This window comes from Maniola jurtina, chromosome 13, assembly GCF_905333055.1.
Source record: "Maniola jurtina chromosome 13, ilManJurt1.1, whole genome shotgun sequence".
NCBI classification, from domain to species: Eukaryota; Metazoa; Arthropoda; class Insecta; order Lepidoptera; family Nymphalidae; genus Maniola; species Maniola jurtina.
The window spans coordinates 566,196-589,822 of NC_060041.1; the positions used below are offsets into that span (position 1 = coordinate 566,196).

The window sequence follows — 23,627 nt, forward strand, 5'->3', positions numbered from 1 at the left end:
TTATACATTGTAATACAATTTCTAGTTTGAGGGTCCCAAACTAGGATAACCAGTGACTTGGGGGCACATACTATATTTTTTTTTATACTAGCTATACCTACTAGGTATATAAAGTATAAAATAATATATAAAATAACAAAGATAACATTATAATGAGGATAAGTAAGGCAGGAAGGTAGCCTTCAACATTATGCAATAATATACAACGAAATAGGTAAATACTATAAAACGAAACATAATATTCTTTTGCCTAGAAACATATTATAATTTATACTTAATAGCCGGTCTAGTTGGCCTACATGAATTAAATATGTTTATTTATCTTTATTTTCCGAGAATTAATAAACCGCAGCAGTATTTAGACATTAAGTATAATTTAAGTAGTTTTTGTTTATTTATTTTATTTAAACATCTTTATTGTTAACAAAATTACAAAGATTAAAAACACAGGATACATTAAAAAAATGTATCTGATTTAATAGAATTTTTGATGATAATAAAATAGGTAGAGTACCAATGAGCTGATTTTATTTTTAATTTTTAATTTTATTTTACACAACTTTTGGTTTCAAAAACTAATAAAGTATCTTTAGGCATTTGTCCTAATTTGGAGGAGCTCCGGACGGGGTTTTGCATACTGTCCTAGTCTTAGAAATTTATATCAAGTAGGTAAGTAATCCATTTTAAAGGCTACTGGAAATACTGATTGATAAAAATATTGAATAACAAGACTGAGGTTGTTTTTTTTTCATATTATTTTTATTTTTTATATTTTCATTATTTCTTGAGTGATTAGAGAAAAAAAAAACTGTTTAATTTTTAGATATCTCCGTTTTCAAAGTTTAAGTTAGTCTGCATTCACAAATAAATAATTTATTTCATTAATGAGGTAAAAAAGAATAGACCTAGGTTTTTGAGCCCTCGGTCCCAGTTAATAGATTTTGTAAATAGTGACCTCAACTCTAGCGGCGACGCTCTTCCATTTTTTTCAGTTTTTCAATTTCAGCCGCACAAAACTGAGTTCGGTAGTTATCAAAAATACTCCACTTCACAATTTGCCTCGTCCCATCGCAAAATTTTCCACTGTTAAAAAAAACAATCTTTGGCAATATACGGAAGCGTATTGGTCTATCAACGAGCAAAAAATTATGACGTAGATACTTATAAATAAACAGTAGACAATAAAAAAGTTGAGTCCCAAAAAAATAATGCTCAAACGAACTTGCCTAATAGCTAAGTATAAATAAAGTTCAATCAATATTGTTCTAGAGGCTTCCTTATACGAGACGATCGCAAAATATAAATTAGACCTCAATAATTTTAATAAAATTCGAGCGCCGCATACAATATCTTCAGAGTAATTAATAAATTTATACTATTATAATTTTTAGTTGATAATTGAACTGCTTACCTAGTGGTTTTTATTGGATTTTCAAATAATTATTTTTATTTATTTGATATGCCAACGACAAATTGCAACAACATTCATAATAGTTAAAAATAATTAATTGTAAAGCTTGTCTCTAGAAACTTTTAGTAAGTGCTTTCGAGTAAACGTAGTGTGGGGCGCCATACTACATACATACATAATATGTAGACATACCTACCTCTATATACCTACTTACAATAATAATATACTTACTTCAACTTTAGAACAAAAGCTTTAAGAATGGGAGCGAACTGTCGCGTTGCCTTGAGTATTCAGTTGAGACATTATAGGATTTCAACATACAGACACCATTCGTTACTTTATTTTGTAGGCATTGAAAAATCACACAGTATGACAACTTTTGCTCCAGTTTTTCATAAATATTAGTAATACCACGATTATAAATCAGCTGACGCCTGTCTGTGTCTTGGTTGATTTTCCGGGTTAAAAGTGACCCCTTGACTGCAATCTCACCTGTTGGTAAGTGATGATGCAGCCTAAGATGGAAGCGGGCTAACCTGGAAGGGGTGTGACAATTTTCATTAAACCCATACTCCTTTGGTTTCTACACGGCATCGTACCGGAACGCTAAATCGCTTGACGTGGACGGGTATCAGCCCATTTATAATACTAATAATGGATCTATGTAACTTTTCACTAATAGTATTTCTGATATTTCTGAAAAACTGGAGCAAAAATTTTCACACTATAGGTAATTTTATCAATAGTCAATACGTACCTACATAATATAAGTCGAAGTATGTCTATCTGTTATCATAATTCAGGCTCAATAGCTAAATTGATCTTGACGAAAGGCACAGAGAAAAGAGAGCTTACATCCTGGAGACGGACATAGTGAAACTTTTTGTCCCGGAAAATAGAGAGTTCATAAGTGATCTCTAAAAAAAGCGGTCAAATCCGAGTTGGAGTACCTATCACATGAAGAGTTCCGTACCAGTACAAGAAGAAAAACACTTTTTTTTTCTCTCTCGTCTGGCTTTACAAAGATTAGCCAATGTCAAGTTTGTGGTTATTTGTAACGAGTTAGTTAAACTATACAAGTATGGACCCCGTCTGTGCCAACGCTCGCCGACATACGCACGGCACCCCCTTAGAGCGCTTTCCAGTCAGTTTTAACAAAAAAACACTTCAAAAAGGCAGAGCACGCCCGCCAGCTATTCTATTATTCTATTGTATTATTTGTAGTTCTAGCGGCAATAGAAATACACCTGCGAAAATTTCAACGCTCTATCTATTACGGTTCACGAGATACACCCCGCTGACAGACAGACGGACGGACGAACGGACAGTGAAGGCTTAGTAACAGGTCCCCGTTGGCACCCTTCGGGTATGGAACTCTAAACACCAAAATCTAGTGAGATAAGTATTATTCTGCGCCTATGTGTCTTGAGCCTTATTCGGAAAATATCAATTTACATGAATAACAAGCAATAATTATACAGCCTTCGCCTTGCATATTATTTAACCCGAGTATAACCTTACGATGATGTTATCCGATACAGGATACTAATTACAGACAGACAGACGTGTATTCTATTGAATAATTATTTAGTTTTATTGCTCAAATTAGTAGCTAGATGATGCCCGCGACTGGATTTAAGTTTTTTATAAATCCCGTGGGAACTGTTTGATTTTCCGGGATAAAAGTTACCTATGTCAATTACCGGGTCGTACTCTGTACTCTGTACCGGTCGTTACTCTGTACCTTACACGGATGGGTCTTTAAAACTTTTAAACTGTTGGGCCGTCAAAAGCTAGCAGACAGACAGACACATTTTCGCATATATAATATCAGTATGGATTAGTATGGATAGTATGGATGGATAATTTTATTACGATATTCATGAATATTTAGTATTGCAAATCATGTAAATGGCAACTAGATAAGATAAACTATGTACAGTCGATAAAAGGTGTGATAGCTTAGTGGTCAAAACATCCGCCTCCTATTCGGCAGGTCGGGAGTTCGATTCCGGGCACACGCCTCAAACTTTTCAATGCGTTTTAAGCTGACCACATAATGATGCCTTGATTTCTTGATGTAATTTTTTTTATTCCATTACTTAGCTCGTAACTGTGATCTCACCTGGTGGTAAGTGATGATGCAGTCTATGGTTAAAATCTTTAGAGCGTACCTTGACTTTGCTCAGACTTAGCCTCAGTTAGAGCAAGATAAAATGCCAACAAAATAACGCTGTCTCCTTTTAACGGTATCTTAAGTCTAAGCAATCTTTTTTTAGCTTTTATTAGTTTCTACACTGCATCCGTTGTGTTATCTTTTCAGAAGTAATAAAAGATGACCCCTATTATTATTCATATTAGCAGTATGAATAATAGCATCCAATAACTACCTATTCCAGAAATGGAATTGTTCCAAAACAACGATTAAATTAAAATATTAATGTTGCATCCAATGCCAAAGTGCTAAAATAGTTGTTTAAAAGAAATAAAAGGAGCTAGTGTAAGAGGTCATACAGTAAAACTGCAACCTTAGAATTTTTTAACCAAATGAGTCCACTTAAATGTGTATTTTCTAAGAAATAATCAGGTACTTTTTGGCTTCTATAGTTTACCTCTAGTAAAAAAAAGTAATAGTATATTTTTTCATTTTACAAAATTACTAGCTGATGTCCGCGACTTCGTCCGCCTAGGATTTAGGTATATGAAACAGAGAGTCAGGCTACTCAAAATAAAAATACATTCTTAGGTAACATTTTACATTCCGAAAATACATTTATTTATTTATTTATTTTATTTTATATGTGGTAAGTAAAGTATTTTTATTAGTGAAGTATTTTTATACATAGTAAGTAAATACAAATTAAACAATAATAATATCATTGTTTCCAACACAATCATACTCATACTTCTTATTCACAGTCAATTCTTTATATCCTTTCTGGTATTTCAAAGCCAAAGAGTCGCTAGGCAAATTTCTATTGAACTTTGAATTTCCGTTCAAATCCAATTTTATTATACCAAAATAGAGAGAATCATAATCTTTGTCAACTTTAGATACTTTTCGCCTCTCTTTAACAATGAGGGAGTTTTTAACTGGCAACATTAGTAGCATATCTTGAATTTTGCCATTCAATTTTACTTTAGCCTGCACTGTACCGTTTATATGTGAATTTTCACAATATTTTTCTAAAGGTAGATGGCATTCAATACATCTAATATTTTCTTGATGGTCTGTGTTTAGCGGTACAGGAAATAATCTGTCATTCAAATAGAATCTGTACACACATTTATGGTTATTCAAACTTGTAACACTACCTTTTGAATAGATCCTAGATTTGACTGAATGGCATTCAAAATAATTATTTTTTCTGAATAATTTTAGCTGTTCTATAGTTTCCTTGTCATCTGGATCCGTGAAACCTACTGCCTCTCCAAATTTCTCAGGATATATTTCAAAAATAGTTGACTCAGTATCGGACACCTTTTCTGGATTTTCAATTATTGTGTTGAGCGATACTTTGGAAAGCTTTTTTATATTATTATTATCTGTGGTATAAATAGAGTCGGACGACTGATTAAACTTCTCATTTCTATAATATTGTTGTATTGGTTTATTTTCACTGTTAATTTTAGTAGAAGATTTATTTGTACTACTTCTAATATTTAGGCTTTTATCTGTAAATTTATGTCTAGATACACTTTTTATACGATTTTGAGGTCCATTTCTGCCTGATTTTGGGATCATTCCCGAGTTAGAAGCAACATCACCACAATTGTTACAGATATCCAGCTCTTCATTGCAAGTCATGTTTTTATCAAAAATTAAGTCAGATTTAGCAGTTTTCTTGGGTGTAGTGACTTTAGTGCCTTTGTAGCTGCTTAGAACACCTGTAGAAAAGCTTTTGTCGTTTCTTGCAGAGTAAATTTTCTTCGAAACAATGACCTTTTTCACAGTTCTGAAAACATTTTTGTCAAAGCTGTTGAAAGCTCGCAAGTGTTTTCTGTAACGTTCACAACATATTTTAGGCGGAGTTTTATTGGTTTTTAACATCGTATTCCTTAAACCGTGAATAAAACTTAATGTTGATTTATTTGTCTTGTTTTCTAATAACAAATTCGAATTCGAAACATCACTCGTCGTATTTTTGTTTTGACTTTTGCGTTTCCATGGCAACAAGCAACTTACGTTCCGAATTGCGCTGTCATTTCTAATTTCAAAAGAGATTTAATTTTATTTAACGCTATAAATAAAACCTTGTTTTGAAAATATATTATCACTATTTCCAGATGTTATTTTTATTAATAATTAATAAAATAACTATTTAATACAATATTTAATTATTTTTCATAAAGTAGTTAGCGACATCTATCAGTGAGTAGCACTATTTATGTCTGAAATCAACGTAGTTATAAAGAGATTATATAGATGGCGCTGTCGTAGTTAATTTCCTAGAAGGTTTGAAATATTCCGTGGAAATAATGATATTTTATTTATTTACTTTATTCTGAATTCGTTATTAAAAGACCTTGTTAATTCATTGCTAGAAACTTATATTATACAATTTTTTTTTAAATTTACGAGTTCCAGAAAGTACATTGACTCTACAGTTTATTACATTGACTACCTGTAATTATTGTAAGTAGGTACCTACCTACCGCCTAAGTCCAAAGTCTTATGAGCTTGAGATTTTTAAGGACTACTATTTACCACTTTATTCGATTTAGTCGTAGCCAATGAGGTAGGTATTATTCCTGGCCGAATTTCGCAGCATAAAAAGTAAGTAGCCTTTCTAAGTTGTATTATTTGTCCCAAGTTGTCCCGCTTCCATCTTATCACTGATGATGTGATTACAGGTGAGGTACAGTCAAGGGCTAACTTGTATCGGCATAAAAAAGGGTAAGTCCGCACTGCGAAATTACAGAATTTAGAATAGAATGGAATAGAATACAATTTTTATTCAAATACCTAAACTTTTAGTGCTTTTGAATCGTCAAAATAATTTACCACTGGTTCTGAATGCCGTTCCGTTTTACCGTTTCGTTTTTTCCGCAGAATTGACATGGAAATTGTATGAAGACGTTCGCGCGTATATTTTTATCGCGCGTGCGTGCGACTTCATACAGTAAATTATTTCCGTTATGTCACAGAATTTATCTAGGTCACAATAACATAGTTGACTGTAAGCATATTAGAATAAACTAAGGACAGTTATTGGACTGAAATTAGATTTAGAAATTATTCATAAGTAGAAGTTTAAGCTAGAATAAAATTGCTTACTAGCCCATAGGCTAGATCGTAGTAAGAATAAAGCTACCATTATATAATGGAGCTTTATGGTAAGAAAAAAAAATGTGACAGAATTTAGCAGACAAAATCGCGCGGTGAAAATTTGCAGTGCGGACTTACTATTGGTACGGCTCCAACATCGTGATTCGACAAATGACTAATGTCGCGAATTACTTGGCCTACGACTATCGTATCGTAAGACAATAATGTAATCGTATAAGGCGTGGGTATGGTTTTTAGGGTTCCGTACCTCAAATGGAAAAACGGAAGCCTTGTAGGATCACTTTGTTGTCTGTCTGTCTGTCAAGAAACCTATAGGGTACTTCCCGTTGACCTAGAATCATGAAGTTTGGCAGGTTAGACATACCGTCTTATAGCACAAGTACAGGAATAAATCTGAAACCCCGAATTTGTGGTTACAACTTACATCATTAAAAAAAATTAAATTAAGATAACATACCAACTGGGTACCTGTAAATTCTAAAACAGATTTTTATTTATTTTTAATGTATACTTACTTAATAGTTTTTGATTTATCGTGCAAAATGTTGGAAAAAATACCCGAGTAAAGAACCCTCAGTGCGCGAGTCTGATTCGCACGTGGCCGGTTTTTAAAAAATCTGCGGGAACTCGTGGTTTTCCAGGTTATATTGACTAATACACCACAGGAAGGGCTATGGCCATGTTCACATGTAACGTCAACGCGCGATCTTTGAAGAGAGTTCAGATGATGAGCGCTAATGCGCGTTGCGAGAGTACTCGTCAGTCTAGTTCGGTAGAACGTAGAAAATGGACGTGGAAGAGGCTATTATATTGTGGTTATATAATAAAGAAAAATATAGAAAAAGAAATTGTCTGCGTCTAAAAACTTTTTCTCTGAGCGCCGCGTTGACGCCCGCTGACGCGCGTTAACGCGCGCGCATGTGAACGGTTGCTAGGTATATATTAGGATGTCTAAGCGCGCGATTTGAAAACGCGCGTTACAATTCAGCCATCTGAACATAGCCTAACACAGAACGTCGCGTCTGCCAGCAATTCGTCTAACACCGTAACCCGAACATCGATGATCCCGAATAGTATGGCCAGTTGATTTGTAGAATACCGATTGCAGAACTACCGTAGTCCAAACTCGAATCATTTGCCGAATTTCAATAGTAGAGTCGTACCAGGCAGGTACTGTAGGTATAATTTAGGCTTAAGTACTTGCTTAAGTAAGTGTGGTGGGTATGAATGGCTTCAGTGGTGTGTCTAATTGATTATTCGACCGCAGTACGGTTGTTAAGGACGCAGCCTACTGCGGTGGCCATGTTTGTGAGATTTACAGACACTGATAAGAAATATTTTCTTTTGATACGCTGATATCACGGTCATTCGGAAAAGGGTTCTAGAATCAAAAAGTCATCTGCACAACTTTTATTACATAAAGTCAAAGTTAAATCATTAATTATTCAAATTGCACTCTTTCCATTTTAAATTGCTGAATTTGCAATGATGTCTGGTGATATTACGTAAACTTAAAAGCAAAGCTTCAAGGGTTGCAAACGCGCCTATGTCTGAGGCACACAGCAAACTCAGTTTTCTTTTTTACCCCCGACCCAAAAAGAGGGGTGTTATAAGTTTGATGTGTATATCTGTGTATCTGTGTATTTGTGTATCTGTGTATCTGTGGCATCGTAGCTCCGAAACGAATGAACCGATTTTAATTTAGTTTTTTTTTTGTTTGAATGGTGGCTTGATCGAGAGTGTTCTTAGCTATAATCCAAGAAAATCGGTTCAGCCGTTTGAAAGTTATCAGCTCTTTTCTAGTTATTGTAACCTTCACTTGTCGGGGGTGTTAAATTTTTAATTTACACTTGTTATTATCACCACCTTATTAGAACTATCAAAGCTGTTTGGCATTTCATTCCCAAGCTTTCTTATCATTTAACTAATCCTTGTGCCGGTGCAAGATAGCGCGGGTGACTCCTTGCCTCATATCCTGATTGCCATCTCGACCTGTCGCATACTATATACTTCGTTGTAATCGATGTCCATAAAGTTTTTTGACTAAATTCTTCCTTATCATTATGAGCATTTCAACCCATCGCCACAGGCTCGCCTCCTTCCTCTAAGAATGAAAAGGGTTTAGGTATAGTCCACCACGCTGGCCCTTCACACACCCTTTAGAACTTTGTGGAGAGCTAAGGCATGCAGCTTTCCTCACGATGTTTTCCTTCATCGTTAAAGCAAGTGATATGTAATTGCTTAAAAGACCTCTTAACTAGGCTATGACATACTGTACCTAGAGAGTGCCCGGGATCGAACCACCGATCTCCCTAATAGAAGGCAGATGTATAAACCACTAGGCTAATGGCTATCGCCGTTTTATGATATGTATTTAAAATAAAGTCATTTATTTGAAGCATTGTCACTCTTCCACGTCGCGTCTTTGACAATTTTCCTGCCATTTCGGAAAGTATGCACATCCTATAGATGCCGTTTATCTGTCAAACACTACCGAGCCGATGTGCGCCCGCGCCGCCCGCCTCTACAGACTCTGGCGCTTCAAACGGAAAGCCGAAAAGAATAAGAAAATACATTTTCTTAGGAAAATCTTCAAATACTGAAAAAATATAAAAAAGTATAGAAAATGGCGCGTGTCTTGGTTTTACTTGCTTTTGGATTGTTGGTATGTATGTTTATAATTTTTTATTTATTTATTTAATCATGTAGGTACCCAAAATGTGGACCTCCAATTTGGGGTTCCGGGGTCCGATCCTAGGTACGCACCTGTTTTTAGGGTTCCGTACCTCAAAAGGAAAAACGGAACCCTTACAGGATCACTTTGTTATCCGTCTGTCTTTCTGTATGTCTGTCTGTCTGTCTGTTCCTCTGTCCCTCTATCATGTCTGTCAAGAAAACCTATACCTAGGGTATAGGGTATATACCTAGTGCGGGGTGTCTCCCCACCTCATACCCCCGATTGCTATCTCGTCCTGTCAAGTAGGTACTATAGGTATTGAATACTGACCAAAAACTTAGTACAAAAAAAAAACGTAAGCTGAAAGGCTTTTTTCCTTACGGCGGTAGAGACTAGCGGCATTAGCTTTCATCATCATTAACCCATCGCCGGCTCACTACTGAGCACAAGTCTCCTCTCAGATTGAGAAGAAGAGGTCGGGGGTGCATCCCAGACACGACCTCTAACTTTTCGGAGATGTGTGTGTTTTAAGCAATTGCTTTAACGGTGAAGGAAAGCATCGTCAGGAAACCTTTTTGTTCGTTAGGGAATTGCGCTCACGCATCCCGCATAAAAGCGGGTATGTGGAACTGATTCGCACTGTCATAGGATGGAAACCTGCATGCCTGAGAGTTTTCTACAATGTTCTCAAAGGTGTGTGAAGTCTGCCAATCCGCACTTGACAAACCATGACAAATTAATGAGAAGGGCTTGGCCAGCGTGGTGTCCACCACGCTGGTCAAACCCTTTTCATTCTGAGAAAAGACCCGTGCATTACCATTACCCTTAATGTAATCATAATGTAATTAATTTGTCATGATTTGTTAATATAAAATTAGCCTCGAACAGTTATCATAATAATAGCGTAAAAAAAATATTTTGGTACCTATAAATTATAAACCATTGAAGATTATGTACGCATTGATTACAAATAATAATAGGTAAATACCTACTTGCTTACTAACGCAAATGACATAATAAAATTATGCGATCATTAATTTATTACCCATAAAACCGGTCATATTTTTTATTAATATAGGTGTTCTAAGGTAGTGTAAATGTAGGTAGGACTTATTACATAGGTGTATCTACTCTTTATTATAATAAATATCGGATACACAATACACATATCAATTGGTGAAAACTTACATAGCATTGTGCCTAAATAAAAAACATGATTTTAATGTCACGCTGTATCAATGACGTCACAAGGCATAAACGACAAATATATTTCCATTTTTTATTACATAATATAAAAATGGAGTAGGTATTTTTTGAGATGGGATTGATTATTATTATTATCAATTTCGGCCGTATCTAAATCTATAAAAAACAAAATTCTCAAAGTATCAGTCAAAGCAGTGTTGCAATCGATGTCTAACAAATAGATTGAACGCGCGAAAACGACTGTTATTTCATAATGAACACTTTATTTTCGCATTACTTGGGCACTTGACATTTACTTGCTCACTGCAATCTGATAGGCATAGATGATTCTGTCATTTTCAAGGTCTATGGACGCGGTTTTTGAATCGCTAATGATATTTAGAGGTCTATGGAGTCGGGTCGTCAATGATTTTAGGTTTACTTCTATTCAGAAGGTTGGCAGTTCGATCCCGGGCACGTACCTTTAAACTTTTCGGAGCCATGAGCGTTTAAGCAATTAAGTACCTATTCTTGCTTTAACGGTGAAGGAAAACATCGTGAGGAAACCTGCATTCCTGAGAGTTCTCCATAATGTTAGTGCTAGTGAAGTCTGCTAATCCGCACTTGGCCAGCGTGGCGGACTATTGTCTAAGCCCTTCTCATTCTAAGAGGAGACCTGTGCTTAGTAGTGGGCCGGCGATGAGTTAATCATGATGATGATCAAACTAATTTTGCCAACTAATACGATTTTTAACCCCCGACCTAAAAAGAGGGGTGTCATAAGTTTGACGTGTGTATCTGTGTATCTGTATATCTGTGTATCTGTCTGTGGCATCGTAGCTCCTAAACTAATGAACCGATTTTAATTTAGTTTTTTTTGTTTGATAGGTGGCTTGATCGAGAGTGTTCTTAGCTATAATCCAAGAAAATCGGTTCATCCGTTTGAAAGTTATCAGCTCTTTTCTAGTTACTGTAACCTTCACTTGTCAGGGGTGTTATACCTAAATTTTTAATTTACACTTGTTAGAAAAAGCCCTCCCATACTACATTTAAAATTACTTAATTATTTTATTATCGATCAGATAAATCGTTCGATATTTAGTTAGCTTGTGATTGAGTAGGTCAATGATTGTCGTCTTGGGTACTTTTTTCGTTTAGGTCTTGATCATTGTTCAGAAAAAAACGGATCAATAAAGGTAGGAGTTCCTTGATGCGTATTAGAGATTGGACATCATTGCTATTTTTAAATCATTTTCATTTGGAGAAATTTCTACTTGCAGTGATTTCTGTAAGTTTTATCACGTGGTTTTTCACATGCTACCTGTGATCTGTGAAATAGTCTTTTTGTGCGTATTGCGTTAGCGTGTTGCGTTAATACGCACGCGTACCAAGGAACCCTTTATTAACCATTCCGGGGAACGATCGGCGACTATGAAGTTTGGATCATGGTGGCTTTGGGAGATAACAGGTAACAGGAGATAGGAGCTGTAAAAAATCTTACGTCAAAGTATAAAGTCTAATTTTTTATATTTTCTTCGAAAACTCTGAAAAAATAGAGGTTGCAGCTTAGACGAAAATTGAATTTCGTTATAAAGGGAACCTAATACAGTCAAAATTTTAACAGGGCTCTCTCCGTCACTCGTTTCCACTCGTTTCATACAATCGTAGTTCCAATTTCATTTGAATAATAAGCAACCAAAGTCCATGAAATTTTGCAGACATATTCTAGAAACTAATATCTATGTCTGTGGTTTTCCAGATTTCTGTTACTACGATTGTATGAAACGAGTGGAAACGAGTGACGGAGAGAGCCCTCTTAAGTTTCTATCCCGGCTTTGCTTGTTGTTGACAGATCTAGTTATGTTAAAATTTAATTTAATCTTAATCCTACCGTGAAAATCAAGAATTCAATGTAACTAGAAACTAATCAATTAAGTATGCCCATCAGGATTTTATGGGTAATACAACATTTAATAATAATAAATATTATTTAATCAGAACATTTATTTTCAGTTATTTATCGATAATTTTACTTATTGACCAATAGGATATGGACCGCCCTTCCGGCATCAGTTTTCCCCTCCACTTTAATATAGGTATTTTCAAGTCAAGAGTGAATAGGCATCTTCTGGGCAAGCGCTCTCCATCTTAGGCTGCATGATCACTTGCCATCAGGTCTGATTGCAGCAGATTCAACACAGAAACTGTTCATTGCGTTTAAGTACCTCAGGTTGACAACCTAATCATTTTATCAATTTGTGCTTCCTTAATTAAAAACACTGTGATAAGATTTTATTTAAAACAGTTAAGTGATCTGATAACAGTTAATTGATACTTTTTAGTGTTAATGTTTTAGTGTTAATTACTACACGTTAAATTAAATAGATACTGTAAAGTAGTAGATTATTCAACAAGGAACTAAAACGAGGCGTTTCATACGAAATGTTTAGCCTCCTGAACGATAGCAAGGGAGTCTATAGAATCTAACTGTATGAATAGGTTTTAGTCCAGGGTCTCTACTTTTCGCTTCGATTGCGATTTGCGATGTACCCACATAATAAAAGCCTCGATAGCTTAACGGTTGAGGAGCGGACTGAATTCTGAAAGGTCGGCGGTTCAAACCCCACCCGTTGCACTAATTGTCGTTCCCACTCCTGGCACAAGCTTCACGAACGAGGCGAGGCGAACGAGGATCAACGAGGATCATGACGAATACTCCCTGTATTCGTCATGATTAGCATTGCTAATTTTCTTTTTAAAAAAAAAACGTGAGACCGTACGCGACAACGGCCTGTGGCTGAGCTAACTATCATACTTCATCTCTTCTGGTCCTTAGGTACGTACTGTTCTATCCATAAATCTATAAATCACCCACTGCACAGGTACAAGGTCAGATGTCTTTTGAGTTTTAAAAAGACGCCAAATAATCCGATATATCCACACTACGCCACTTTGGACACTAAACGAAGCTTACGTCATGCTTACATGAATACCTAAATTACCAGGAGAGCATAGTAGCATAGGAGGCTAGGCTCAGACACTAAAGTTACCACACTTTTATGCCCAAGAGCATAAAAAGCAGTAATTTTAGTCCGCTTGCACTCGGCGTAAAGAACTTTTCTCTCACTTGCTGGGAAATTGCTTACTTTAAGGAACTTCTAGGCAGTAGGTACATAAGTATATTGTTTTATAATACCCAGTTGCTAGATAGGTCTAAGATAACAATTAATATTCAACAGCCACCACAGACCCAAATCAAAGACGTGACGCCTTGGTCTCGCGTCAATGTCAGATCAGTGTAGTCGGCACACGTAGTCTTCATACTTGGTGCTAACAATGACACATTTAGGGTTTATTGCACTATTATTATGTGTTATTGTTTTATTAGTTATCGGCGGTGTTTATTATGATTGATTTGGAATCGGTTGTATATGGAATATCCCTTTTTGTAATGTTTTTATAGGTCTATGGTGTTCAAAACAAATGCATCGCATTGCTATAATGGACGTTACATAAAACTACAGCAAAATAATAGTTTTTTTTTGCACTATAGGCAAGCGCTTGACCACAATCACACCTGATGGAAAGTGATGATGTGGTCTAAGATGGGACGCGTTTACCTAGAAGGTGCCTATCCACTCTTATATGAATAGAATGAATGAATGAAAGGAATAAACTAACAAACGAGTCACCTGATGATGAATGATTACCAGCGTCCCTGAATATTTGTAGTATCAGAGGAACCGCCAATGCTTTGCGTTAGTGCATAGAATCAGGGTAAATTTTTTCCGAATCCATTCAGGAGTCTTTGAAAATTTCAGTGGAATTTCGGCTTTTGATAAAAAATAAAACAAAAAAAAATAAGATAAAAATTAATACAAATAAAAGTGAGCGCAGCGAGAGTGAATATTTTTTGTTTTAATACAATTACAGGAAAAGTGGTGTTAAGCAAATTGGAAAGGAGCACAGCTGTCACAATATTTTGTTTTAAAGTACCTTTCAAATAATGAAAGTATTTCAAATAAATCGTGAAATAAATTGCTAAATAAAAACTATTTTTAAAGAAAAATTATGGGAAATTCAAGATTAAGAAATTCAAAGAAATTCAAGGTGCATTGCAAATCTTATATGAAGTGCGCTCAAAGCTCTGAATTTCAGTTTGCGCTTCACGAAACGGAAGGAAGTAATCTAATGGCCAAACTCAGAACATTGGCGCAGTTTCTGCAACTACAGCGTATAGACAATAACATTCAGACGTGCTTAGAGTCGAAGTTGATAGATTAACCTAGTTCAATACCTACTATAGTATTAATGGGATATAGGTAAATCTAATCCTCAAGGATTCCTTGAAGATTAATATATCACTATACATGCAAGTAATAAGTAGGAATAGGCCGAACTAAGGTCAAGGCATCAAAAAGTAATCGCTTACTAACGTACTTAGGTTTTGACTGTGGTCTTATTAGGTCCCGCGTTCGATTCCCGGCGGGGTTTTGAATTTTATAATTTCTTTTCTGGTATGATCTGGTGGGAGGCTTTGGCTGTGGCTAGTTATCACCCTACCGGCAAAGCCGAGCCGAGCCATTAAGCGTTCCGTTTAGCCTGCTTCCATCTTAGACTGCATCATCACTTACCACCAGGTTAGATTGCAGTCAAAAAAAGGTTTATCCTGTCACTTGTTATAATTACTTTCTCTGGTATGTCTAGTATGTCTCCATTGCTCAAGGTTGTTATCCCTTTTAATTGATTACTTAATGGTAGGGGTTTTCTTGTGAGAAAATAATGAATAAAAGGTTGAATAAAACTTTTACTTGAATAAAACCCTGGAAACGGGTCGTTTCAATCGTATTTTAACTAATTTTGAAAGTACCTATATTTTCCCACGTTCCAGGCATGCCAGGAATGCTCTCCCCGCGGCCTGCCCGAGGCGCAGGAGTCGGTGGTGAGCGTGTACGACAAGGGTGGCACCAACGTCGACGTGTACCGTCAGATCGCCAACAACCTGGCTGAGAAAATCACCTCTCCCATATACAGGTACTATAATACTCCCTTTTTTCTGTGGCCGTCATGATGACGCGATATGAGTAGTGCGGGTCTTCTCTGTTTGGCTGACACGGCCAAGGCCCGTACCCCCGTACGGGCCTTGAAGCATGGCCTCCTTACCCGGGTGGGGCGCAGGGCAACTTTGTACCCTGGTGACGATCTTTAAGCCGGAATTCCACCGGCTTACACGATATGAACCTAAGATGGCAAGCAATTCACAACGACCTCACTAGATGGCACTACAAGTATTTTCAGGCACTCACTGTGAAGCCTGAATCACGCTATCAAAGTTTTAATCCCAGTAGACTATCAAGTTCCAAGTTAAAATGTTTAGATCAGCTGGGTGCCCAAGTATAACACCACTTTTTATGTCAAAATTTCCCAGTGCTTGAAGTCCAAAGTCTTCGAACGTGTTGCCAAGGATAACATAAACCTGAGACATAGTCACTAACTATGTAGGAATTGCTACTGGTTCTACAACTCATGATTAGCATGGCTAATATTTTTTTTTTTAACTATTGTTCCTGCCATAGATGGAGAAGAAATTAAAATTAACAAAATTGTTTTATTAATTAAAGTTTCTCCTTCTATTTCCAGCTTCCTCGGCTATGGAAAGAACAAAACAGAAAAGGCAACCACAACCAAACCATGGGACAAAATAGAGATTTTAGACGACCCGGAAACCGTCTCGAAAGCAAACCAGAAACCAGTAGACAACGACATCTCTCTCGATAAGGAAGTAGAAGAGTTATCCTCAGAGGCACTTCGCAGGATGGATAAGAAACCAGAGAAACTGACACTGTATTCCAGTTATTTGCCCAGTGGAAAGATTGAGAAGCTTGATGGTAAGATAAATATCCTACTGATAGTCAAAAGCTTTCTCTTCAATAGAGAAAGGCTGAACGTATATGACTGGGTTTCCCCCTTCTATGCATTCACTTTTTTCTGGTATTGGTGGCCTAGTGCTACTATACAGAATGTAATAAGAACGCTAACAAAAACTTAGCGCTATTATCATACTACCAAAGCACAATCCATTACCAAAAACCATTTGACTTATACGGTCTTGTAGTTTTAGTGGTTCAAATTTTACAAGTTTTTTTCAAACCTGCCATGTATAGCTAATACTCGGGGTCGATTGCCTGCTTTCGACGTGGCATTGACTCTGCGGCATCTATCTACGCAACGTTCGTACGTAATCTTTAGCGTCAGTCAGATTTTTTATTTGTAACACACTGTGAACTTTAAAAATACAGGATTATTTTTGCGTTTTTTTGTGCTATCTTATCAGTAATTATCAGTACTATCTCCTATCTACGTTTTTTTTAGCGTTCTAATATAGTTCCAGTAGGTATAGTAGGTATATGCACATTAGGAGATAGTAACATACCACCCTTACTCCGTGATATTTAGCAATAATGATTAAGTATAGCTTATATTTTCCTCTACTATTTTCCAGGTAATGACACCACCAACGAGATCAGCGATGATGACGAGACCTTCGGCTTCGATGACGTGGACGACAGCGTTGAAGACGTGGACAAAACCAGAGCCAGCCCCATTGTATACTTCCTGGAGATTGTGGGAAGCATCATACAATTGATATACGGGGGTATTGTGGCGTTTTTCTCCTCGTCCAGTAAACCCACCAACTAAATACTATTCTAGATTTAATTACTGTGTGTTTAAGTAATGTTTAATATTAGAGACCGGGCTATATTCAATTGCATGCATATTTGCATATTTGGCCCATCTATATAGATTATTTCATACTAGCTGATGCCGGCGACTTTGTTCACGTGGATATAGGTTTTTAAAAATCCTTTGGGAACTCATTGATTTTCCGGAATAAAAAGTGGCATATTATGTATCAATCTAACTCCATTTCAAATTTCAGCCAAACACATCCAGTAGTTTTTGCGTGGAAGAGTAACAAACATCACTATTATTTCCATCATACATCCATCCATACAATACTTTCGCGTTTATAATAATTTAGTAGGATTTTACCAAAAATCTTGTGATGATGCATATTTGTGCAATACATAAATACTTCAATTTTTTTACTATTTAATGTTGCCATATATTGGCAGTTCATGCATATGCAAGCTTTTTATGTTGCATATAATCCGGTCTCTAATTATCAGTTATTATCTTTTTATTTTTAATACATTTATAATTATTATTTTATTTAAAAATTACAAAGTGCAAGCCTTTGTACCATTTCATGTCATTCGCCAAACGGACCTTGCAACGAAAAACGCAGCTTTGCAAGATCCCTACCTAAATGGACAGACGACATCAAACGAGTCGCAGGGAGCCGCTGGATTCAGGCGGCGCAAGACCGTGGCGTGTGGAAGTCCCAACTAGACACCTATGTCCAGCAGTGGAGCTTGGACGTCTATCGGTTAACAATGATGATGATGAATTAAATTAGTGATGCAGGTGTGTAGAGAATAGAGATCGGATGGCGTTAGTATCTAATGCAGTATCTGTCATTTTTTTTAGGACAAAAATAATCTGTAAATAGATACTTTGTGGTAGTTATCATAAAAAGGTAATCTCAACCTTATTAACCTAGATAGTTTATTTAATATTGACGTGTGATAGTTTAATTAAAATTAATTAATGTTTGTATTTAGTGCCATAGAATTAATTTTCATCGAAAAATGACCAGTCTTTAATTTAAGTTTGTGGTTTGAAATGTGTGCAATATTTTGATATGTTAATTTTAAAATATATTATTTATTTCAAAACTTGCAGTCTGTTTTATTTCACGAATTTATTTATTGGGTCCGACCACTAAGTATGTTATCTATGGGTTCTATGGGTCCGATTTAAAGAAAAATACCAATTAATAAGTCTAATATCCCTTTTTAGGGTTCCGTAACCAACAGGGTAAACACGGAGCCCTATTAATGTCACTCTGCTGTCTGTCTGTCTGTCCGCGTATCACACAGTTTTCTAGCTCATAGGCTAAGTGTGTTGCAAACCTGAAATTTTGGTAAATTGTTGTAGAACTTTGACCCAAAACCTTGGTTTTGGGTCAAAGTATTGAATTAGAAATTCAATTCAATTATTTTTCCGATACATAAAATCAAGTGCCTAGGTATCCTGTGCATTATGCAGACGCCTGAGCAGCTGGTAGTTATTGCGTCTGCATTTTGATCTGCCATGTCTCGCCGTATTGACTTTGGGTGTTTTAATTTTATTTGGTTTCCAATGAAGCTTTTTCTGAATATCTGAATAGGATTGAGTATTATTTTCTAGTAAGATACTTTAATGAAAAATATTGCTTCTGCTCAATCATTCACTGTTAGCAGAGTGGTTGTGGCGTGGCTGTGGCTATGAATGCTCCTTCACTGCTGCTTGTGCAATCACTCATCAGCGACTTCTGTTGGTGACACTGAGTAGCGAAATTTTTGGGCCTGTAGCGGTTGCCACATTCGCAAGAAGATGTCGCTTCTAAAATTCAATGAATCAACAACGCTCGAAACACTAGATGGCAGCACGGGTAGCCTAATTGAAAAACTCAAAATAGAACACGCAACTTTCAATCGCAATGACAGAGCGTTTACCAAATTGAACTATATATAGAAGTTTCAACGTACTACCGTCGGCCCAGCTGGCGCTACCGAGCACAACACCGCTCGGTTGGGAAATTTCCCTATTGGTACGGTCGAGCACACAGCCACAGCTCCCGTACAGGCCAAAGGGTAACACATACACACACACACAAACATTCACCATTATAATCTGCGACTTCAAGTTTTTAAAAAACCCGTTGGAACTCTTTGATTTTCCGGGATTTTTACCCCGGAAAATCAAAGAGTTCCAAGAGTTTGAGAGTAGTTTAGCTATATCCATGCAAAAAATGACGTCGATCCATTGCTCCGTCGCAACGTGATTGAAGGACAAACCACCAAGCACACTTTTGCATTTATAATATGGATAGTGATAGTATTTCGTTAAACTGTGGTGATAGTGTGATAATGATAATAATACGTATCCATAGACACTATGCGCAAATCAAAGAATATCTATACGATAGATAATAATAATATTGTCCAAAGGGTAAGTGAAAATCAACTTTTGGGAGTGTGCTGGTGTCAGATGATACCCTTTTAGTGGAAATCGACACCGGGAAATGGGCCATTCATTACAAGGACATTTTATGGAATGGAAAAATAACAGATTCACAGATTGATAGCAATGTCACATCACTCATGAAATAAGAGTTTTTTCATTCTATTATTTAGAAGCTTCTCTTGTCTAAACAAAGAGCCAAATCCTTCTATGTGTAGTTTACCTCAGGGTCGATATCACACTGACAGAGTCGAATCGAATAGAAGTGACAGTCAATAGATAGCATATTGACAGTTCCATCTCCACGGCCTTCACAAACTAGCTTATGCCCGCGACTACGTCTGCGTAGTATACATTTTTAACCCCCTATTAGAACCTCTTAGGGGTTGAATTTTCAAAAATCCTTTCTTAGCGGATGTCTACGTCATAATAGCTATTTGCATGCCACACATGCAGTTCAGTGATTTGAGCTGGACGTTTATAAATTAACCAGTCAGTCAATCAGTTCGTCAGTCAGTCAGTCAATCAGCTTTTCATCTTATTTTATACATTTAAATTACTACTGAAAAAAAGATGCGCGTCTTTTCGTCTTTCTTGTTAGTTCGTGCTTACCTTGTGCCATACGAGGTCAATATGTTGTCTAAAATTTTAGATTCCCCCTTCGATTCGCTTCAACTTTGTGTTAGTGTGAATGGACCCTAAGTTATCATTAAAGAAACTATAATGGATAGGTATACAAAACTGTGTAGGTTCCATAAGAAATATACCACTTTTGTGGTATCAAACTTCAAAGTTCGCAAAACTTTGCTAGGCGACAATCTCATTTTCTTCTACGTTTTGTACGCCTTTCCACCTTTTCAATTTTATATAATAGATACCAGGTATAATAATTCAATTTACTATATCATTTCACAAGAACAAGTTACATTTGGAATATAAATGTATCAATATCAGGCGGGATTTCGGAGCAATTGGACGGAGGGAGGATTCATTGTACAAATGGATTCGTGCAATAATATCGACTTTTTCGCATGAACGCTTTTTACGTGAGCACTCTATAGGATGTAGGGATTCCATGCTTTTGGATTAGTTTGGGCGGACTCAGTTTCATCATCATCGACAGATACACGTCCACTGCTGGACACAGATCTCTTATAAGATTGTACCAAAAAAAAAAAAATTTTTTTTTTAATTTGAACCCTAGTTCCGTCTACAGGACATCAGCTGTCTGTGTGAAAAAATGTCTTCAATATCGGTTTAGCCATTAAGCCATGAGATGGATGATAATTCGCATTAATTTTTTTAATACGAAATACAGGATTTCTGAAACCTAAACATTTTTTTCTAAAAACACTCTTTATTCGTTACCATTTCGCTTATTCGTTTTGTCATTATTTTGGTTTAAATTATAGAAACAGGCGTTAATTTGCGGAAGTCCATGATATACAATGAACCTTTTGGTTCCTTGTATATTTTTGTTTGTTAAATCCGCCATATTGTATTTGTCATGACGTCATTTATAACATAGGACGCAACTCAACGTGGAACTCAAAGATAATATCCTCACCTCATCTCATCATCATCAATGAAATCTAACGAGTACCTATGTAGTTTTGGAATTATGAGAGAACTGATAAATCAACAAAGACAACTAATTAACTACAAAGTCGGGTAACTAATTAATAGAGATTCTGTACAAAGCTTTGATAAAAGAAAAACAAAAAAATAAAACGGTAGAGCAGAAATGTTTTATGTTTTACCCATCGAATGTTGGTTTGATTAGGTTTTGTTTCTCCTTAATTGGATTTAGATTACTAGCCGTCAATCACTTTGTTTTGGACCTGTATAAATTGGGAAAACAATCGGAATGTTTTTTCTTTGTTCTAAATGTTTTCTATTTTTTCACATTATTTTTATAATTTTTTGGTTTATAATTTACTAGAGGATGCCCGCGACTTCGTCCGCGTGGATTTAGGTTTTTAAAGGCCGCGTGGGAACTGTTTGATTTTCCGGGATAAAAAGTTGCCTATGTCAATTACAGGGACGCATTAAGCTACCTCGGTACCAAATTTCATACAAATCGGTTAAGTGGATGGGTTTTTGGGAATCCCGTGGGAACTCTTTGATTTTCCGGGATAAAAATAGCCTATGTCTGTCCGTGGGATATAATGGATATAATGGATCCTGTACCAAATTTCGTCAGAATCAGGCTGTGAAAAGGTAGCAGACAGACAGACAGACGGATAGACAGACAGACACTTTCGCATTTATGATATTAGTATGAATTGTGAACTAGGCTTGAGCTTGACGACAAGTTATTGGTCAAGTGCGAGTCGACTTATATAAGTATATGATATAACTCTTACTTAAGTGTAATTTTTTTAAATTTTCATGGTGCCTATTTTGAAATTTTTATTATTTGTTGTTATAGCGGCAATAGAAATGCACATACTGTGAAAATTGCAACTCTCTACCTATTACGGTTCACAGGATGTACGGCCCGTGACAAACAGACGGACGGACGGACAGCCGGTGGCTTAGTAATAGGTTCCCGTTGGCACCCCTAGGGTATGGATTATGGAATCCTAATAAAAAGTCAAAGTCAAAGTCATAGTCATAGTCATAGTCAAGCAATCATAAGGTCTCGGTAGGAGCGTGCTTTGCCTGGAAGATGCCTTTTCACTCTTGCCTTGAAGTAATAATAATTTATTGTATTATTTGAATATATTTATAGCCATCTATAGTATTACAAAAAATAAAAATATGGGGAAACTTTAAACACAGAGGTTACTTACTTTATTATGCATATTGATCCCTATATTTTCCAAAGATAGAGGCCAACAATAAGCCCATAATAATATGTTTTTTTTTTTTGTACCAGAAAATTGTAACAATAGAGAGAATAACTCAAAATTTAAAAAACCCCCGACACAAAAACCCCTATAAGAAAACTAGAAAAGAGCTGATAACTTTCAAACGGCTGAACCGATTTTCTTGGATTATAGCTAAGAACACTCTAGATCAAGCCACCTTTCAAACGAAAAAAACTAAATTAAAATCGGTTCATTCATTTAGGAGCTACGATGCCACAGACAGATACACAGATACACGCGTCAAACTTATAACACCTCTCTTTCTGGGTCGGGGGTTAAAAAGAAAGAAAAAGTGGAAAGGGAAGCACGTTTCTCTATAAGAGATCTCTACCAGTGATCCTTGGCAGTGCGAGAGGTTGTAAAGGGAGTAGAATAGATACAACAAAGATAGAAAGTATTCATGAAAAAAGCTTAAGAGGGGTCTCTCCGTCACTCGTTCCATACAAACGTAGTTCGTAGATATTTTTAACCCCCGAGCCAAAAAGAGGTGTTATTAATTTGACATGTGTATCTGTGTCTCTGTGTATCTGTGTATCTGTCTGTGGCATCGTAGCGCCTAAACGAATGAACCGATTTTAATTTAGTTTTTCTTGTTTGAAAGGTGGCTTGATCGAGAGTGTTCTTAGCTATAATCCAAGAAAATCAGTTCAGCCGTTTGAAAGTTATCAGCTCTTTTCTAGTTACTGTAACCTTCACTTGTCGGGGGTGTTATAAATTTTTAATTTACACTTGTGTTATTATAAGTCCTCTTGAAGCAGTTAAAATGTACGAACTAGACACTTAAAAGTAGGTACCTATTTGTGTTTTACTAGGAAAGTATTCAGGAATGCTATACTTGTGTCTCACAAAGCATTCTCAGATATCTTGAACTTTATTAAGACATCGCGTTTTAAGGTAAAAGCTTGTTCCAGGAATGTATTCCAGGAATACTTACAATATAGAATACTTCTGACATTATTTTAGCAAAAAAATCAACTTAGCAAGATACAAGCTATCCATTCCATACTAATATCGTGAACTAGCTGATACCCGCGACTTCGTTCGCATGGATGTAGATTTTTT

At 36.2% G+C, this 23,627-nt stretch overlaps 2 protein-coding genes across 3 annotated transcripts; one reads left to right on the plus strand and one right to left on the minus strand.

Moving 5' to 3' along the window:
- Window positions 1–4,241: 4,241 nt before the first annotated feature.
- LOC123871333 lies at window positions 4,242–5,574 on the minus strand. Its single transcript, XM_045915080.1, has one exon. The coding sequence runs from the start codon at window positions 5,460–5,462 to the stop codon at window positions 4,272–4,274; it is 1,191 nt and encodes a 396-aa protein (XP_045771036.1). The 5' UTR covers window positions 5,463–5,574; the 3' UTR covers window positions 4,242–4,271.
- Window positions 5,575–9,186: 3,612 nt separating this feature from the next.
- Window positions 9,187–23,020, plus strand: LOC123871344. 2 transcript variants are annotated; one of them, XM_045915104.1, is made up of 5 exons: window positions 9,187–9,366; window positions 15,455–15,597; window positions 16,204–16,451; window positions 17,066–17,295; window positions 22,981–23,020. In XM_045915104.1, the coding sequence occupies exons 1-4, from the start codon at window positions 9,328–9,330 to the stop codon at window positions 17,260–17,262; spliced, it is 627 nt and encodes a 208-aa protein (XP_045771060.1). In that variant the 5' UTR covers window positions 9,187–9,327; the 3' UTR covers window positions 17,263–17,295; window positions 22,981–23,020. The 2 variants fall into 2 exon arrangements, with proteins under 2 accessions (XP_045771060.1, XP_045771059.1); XM_045915103.1 differs by lacking the exon at window positions 22,981–23,020 and having other exon boundaries at window positions 17,066–18,365.
- The last annotated feature ends 607 nt before the right edge of the window (window positions 23,021–23,627 follow it).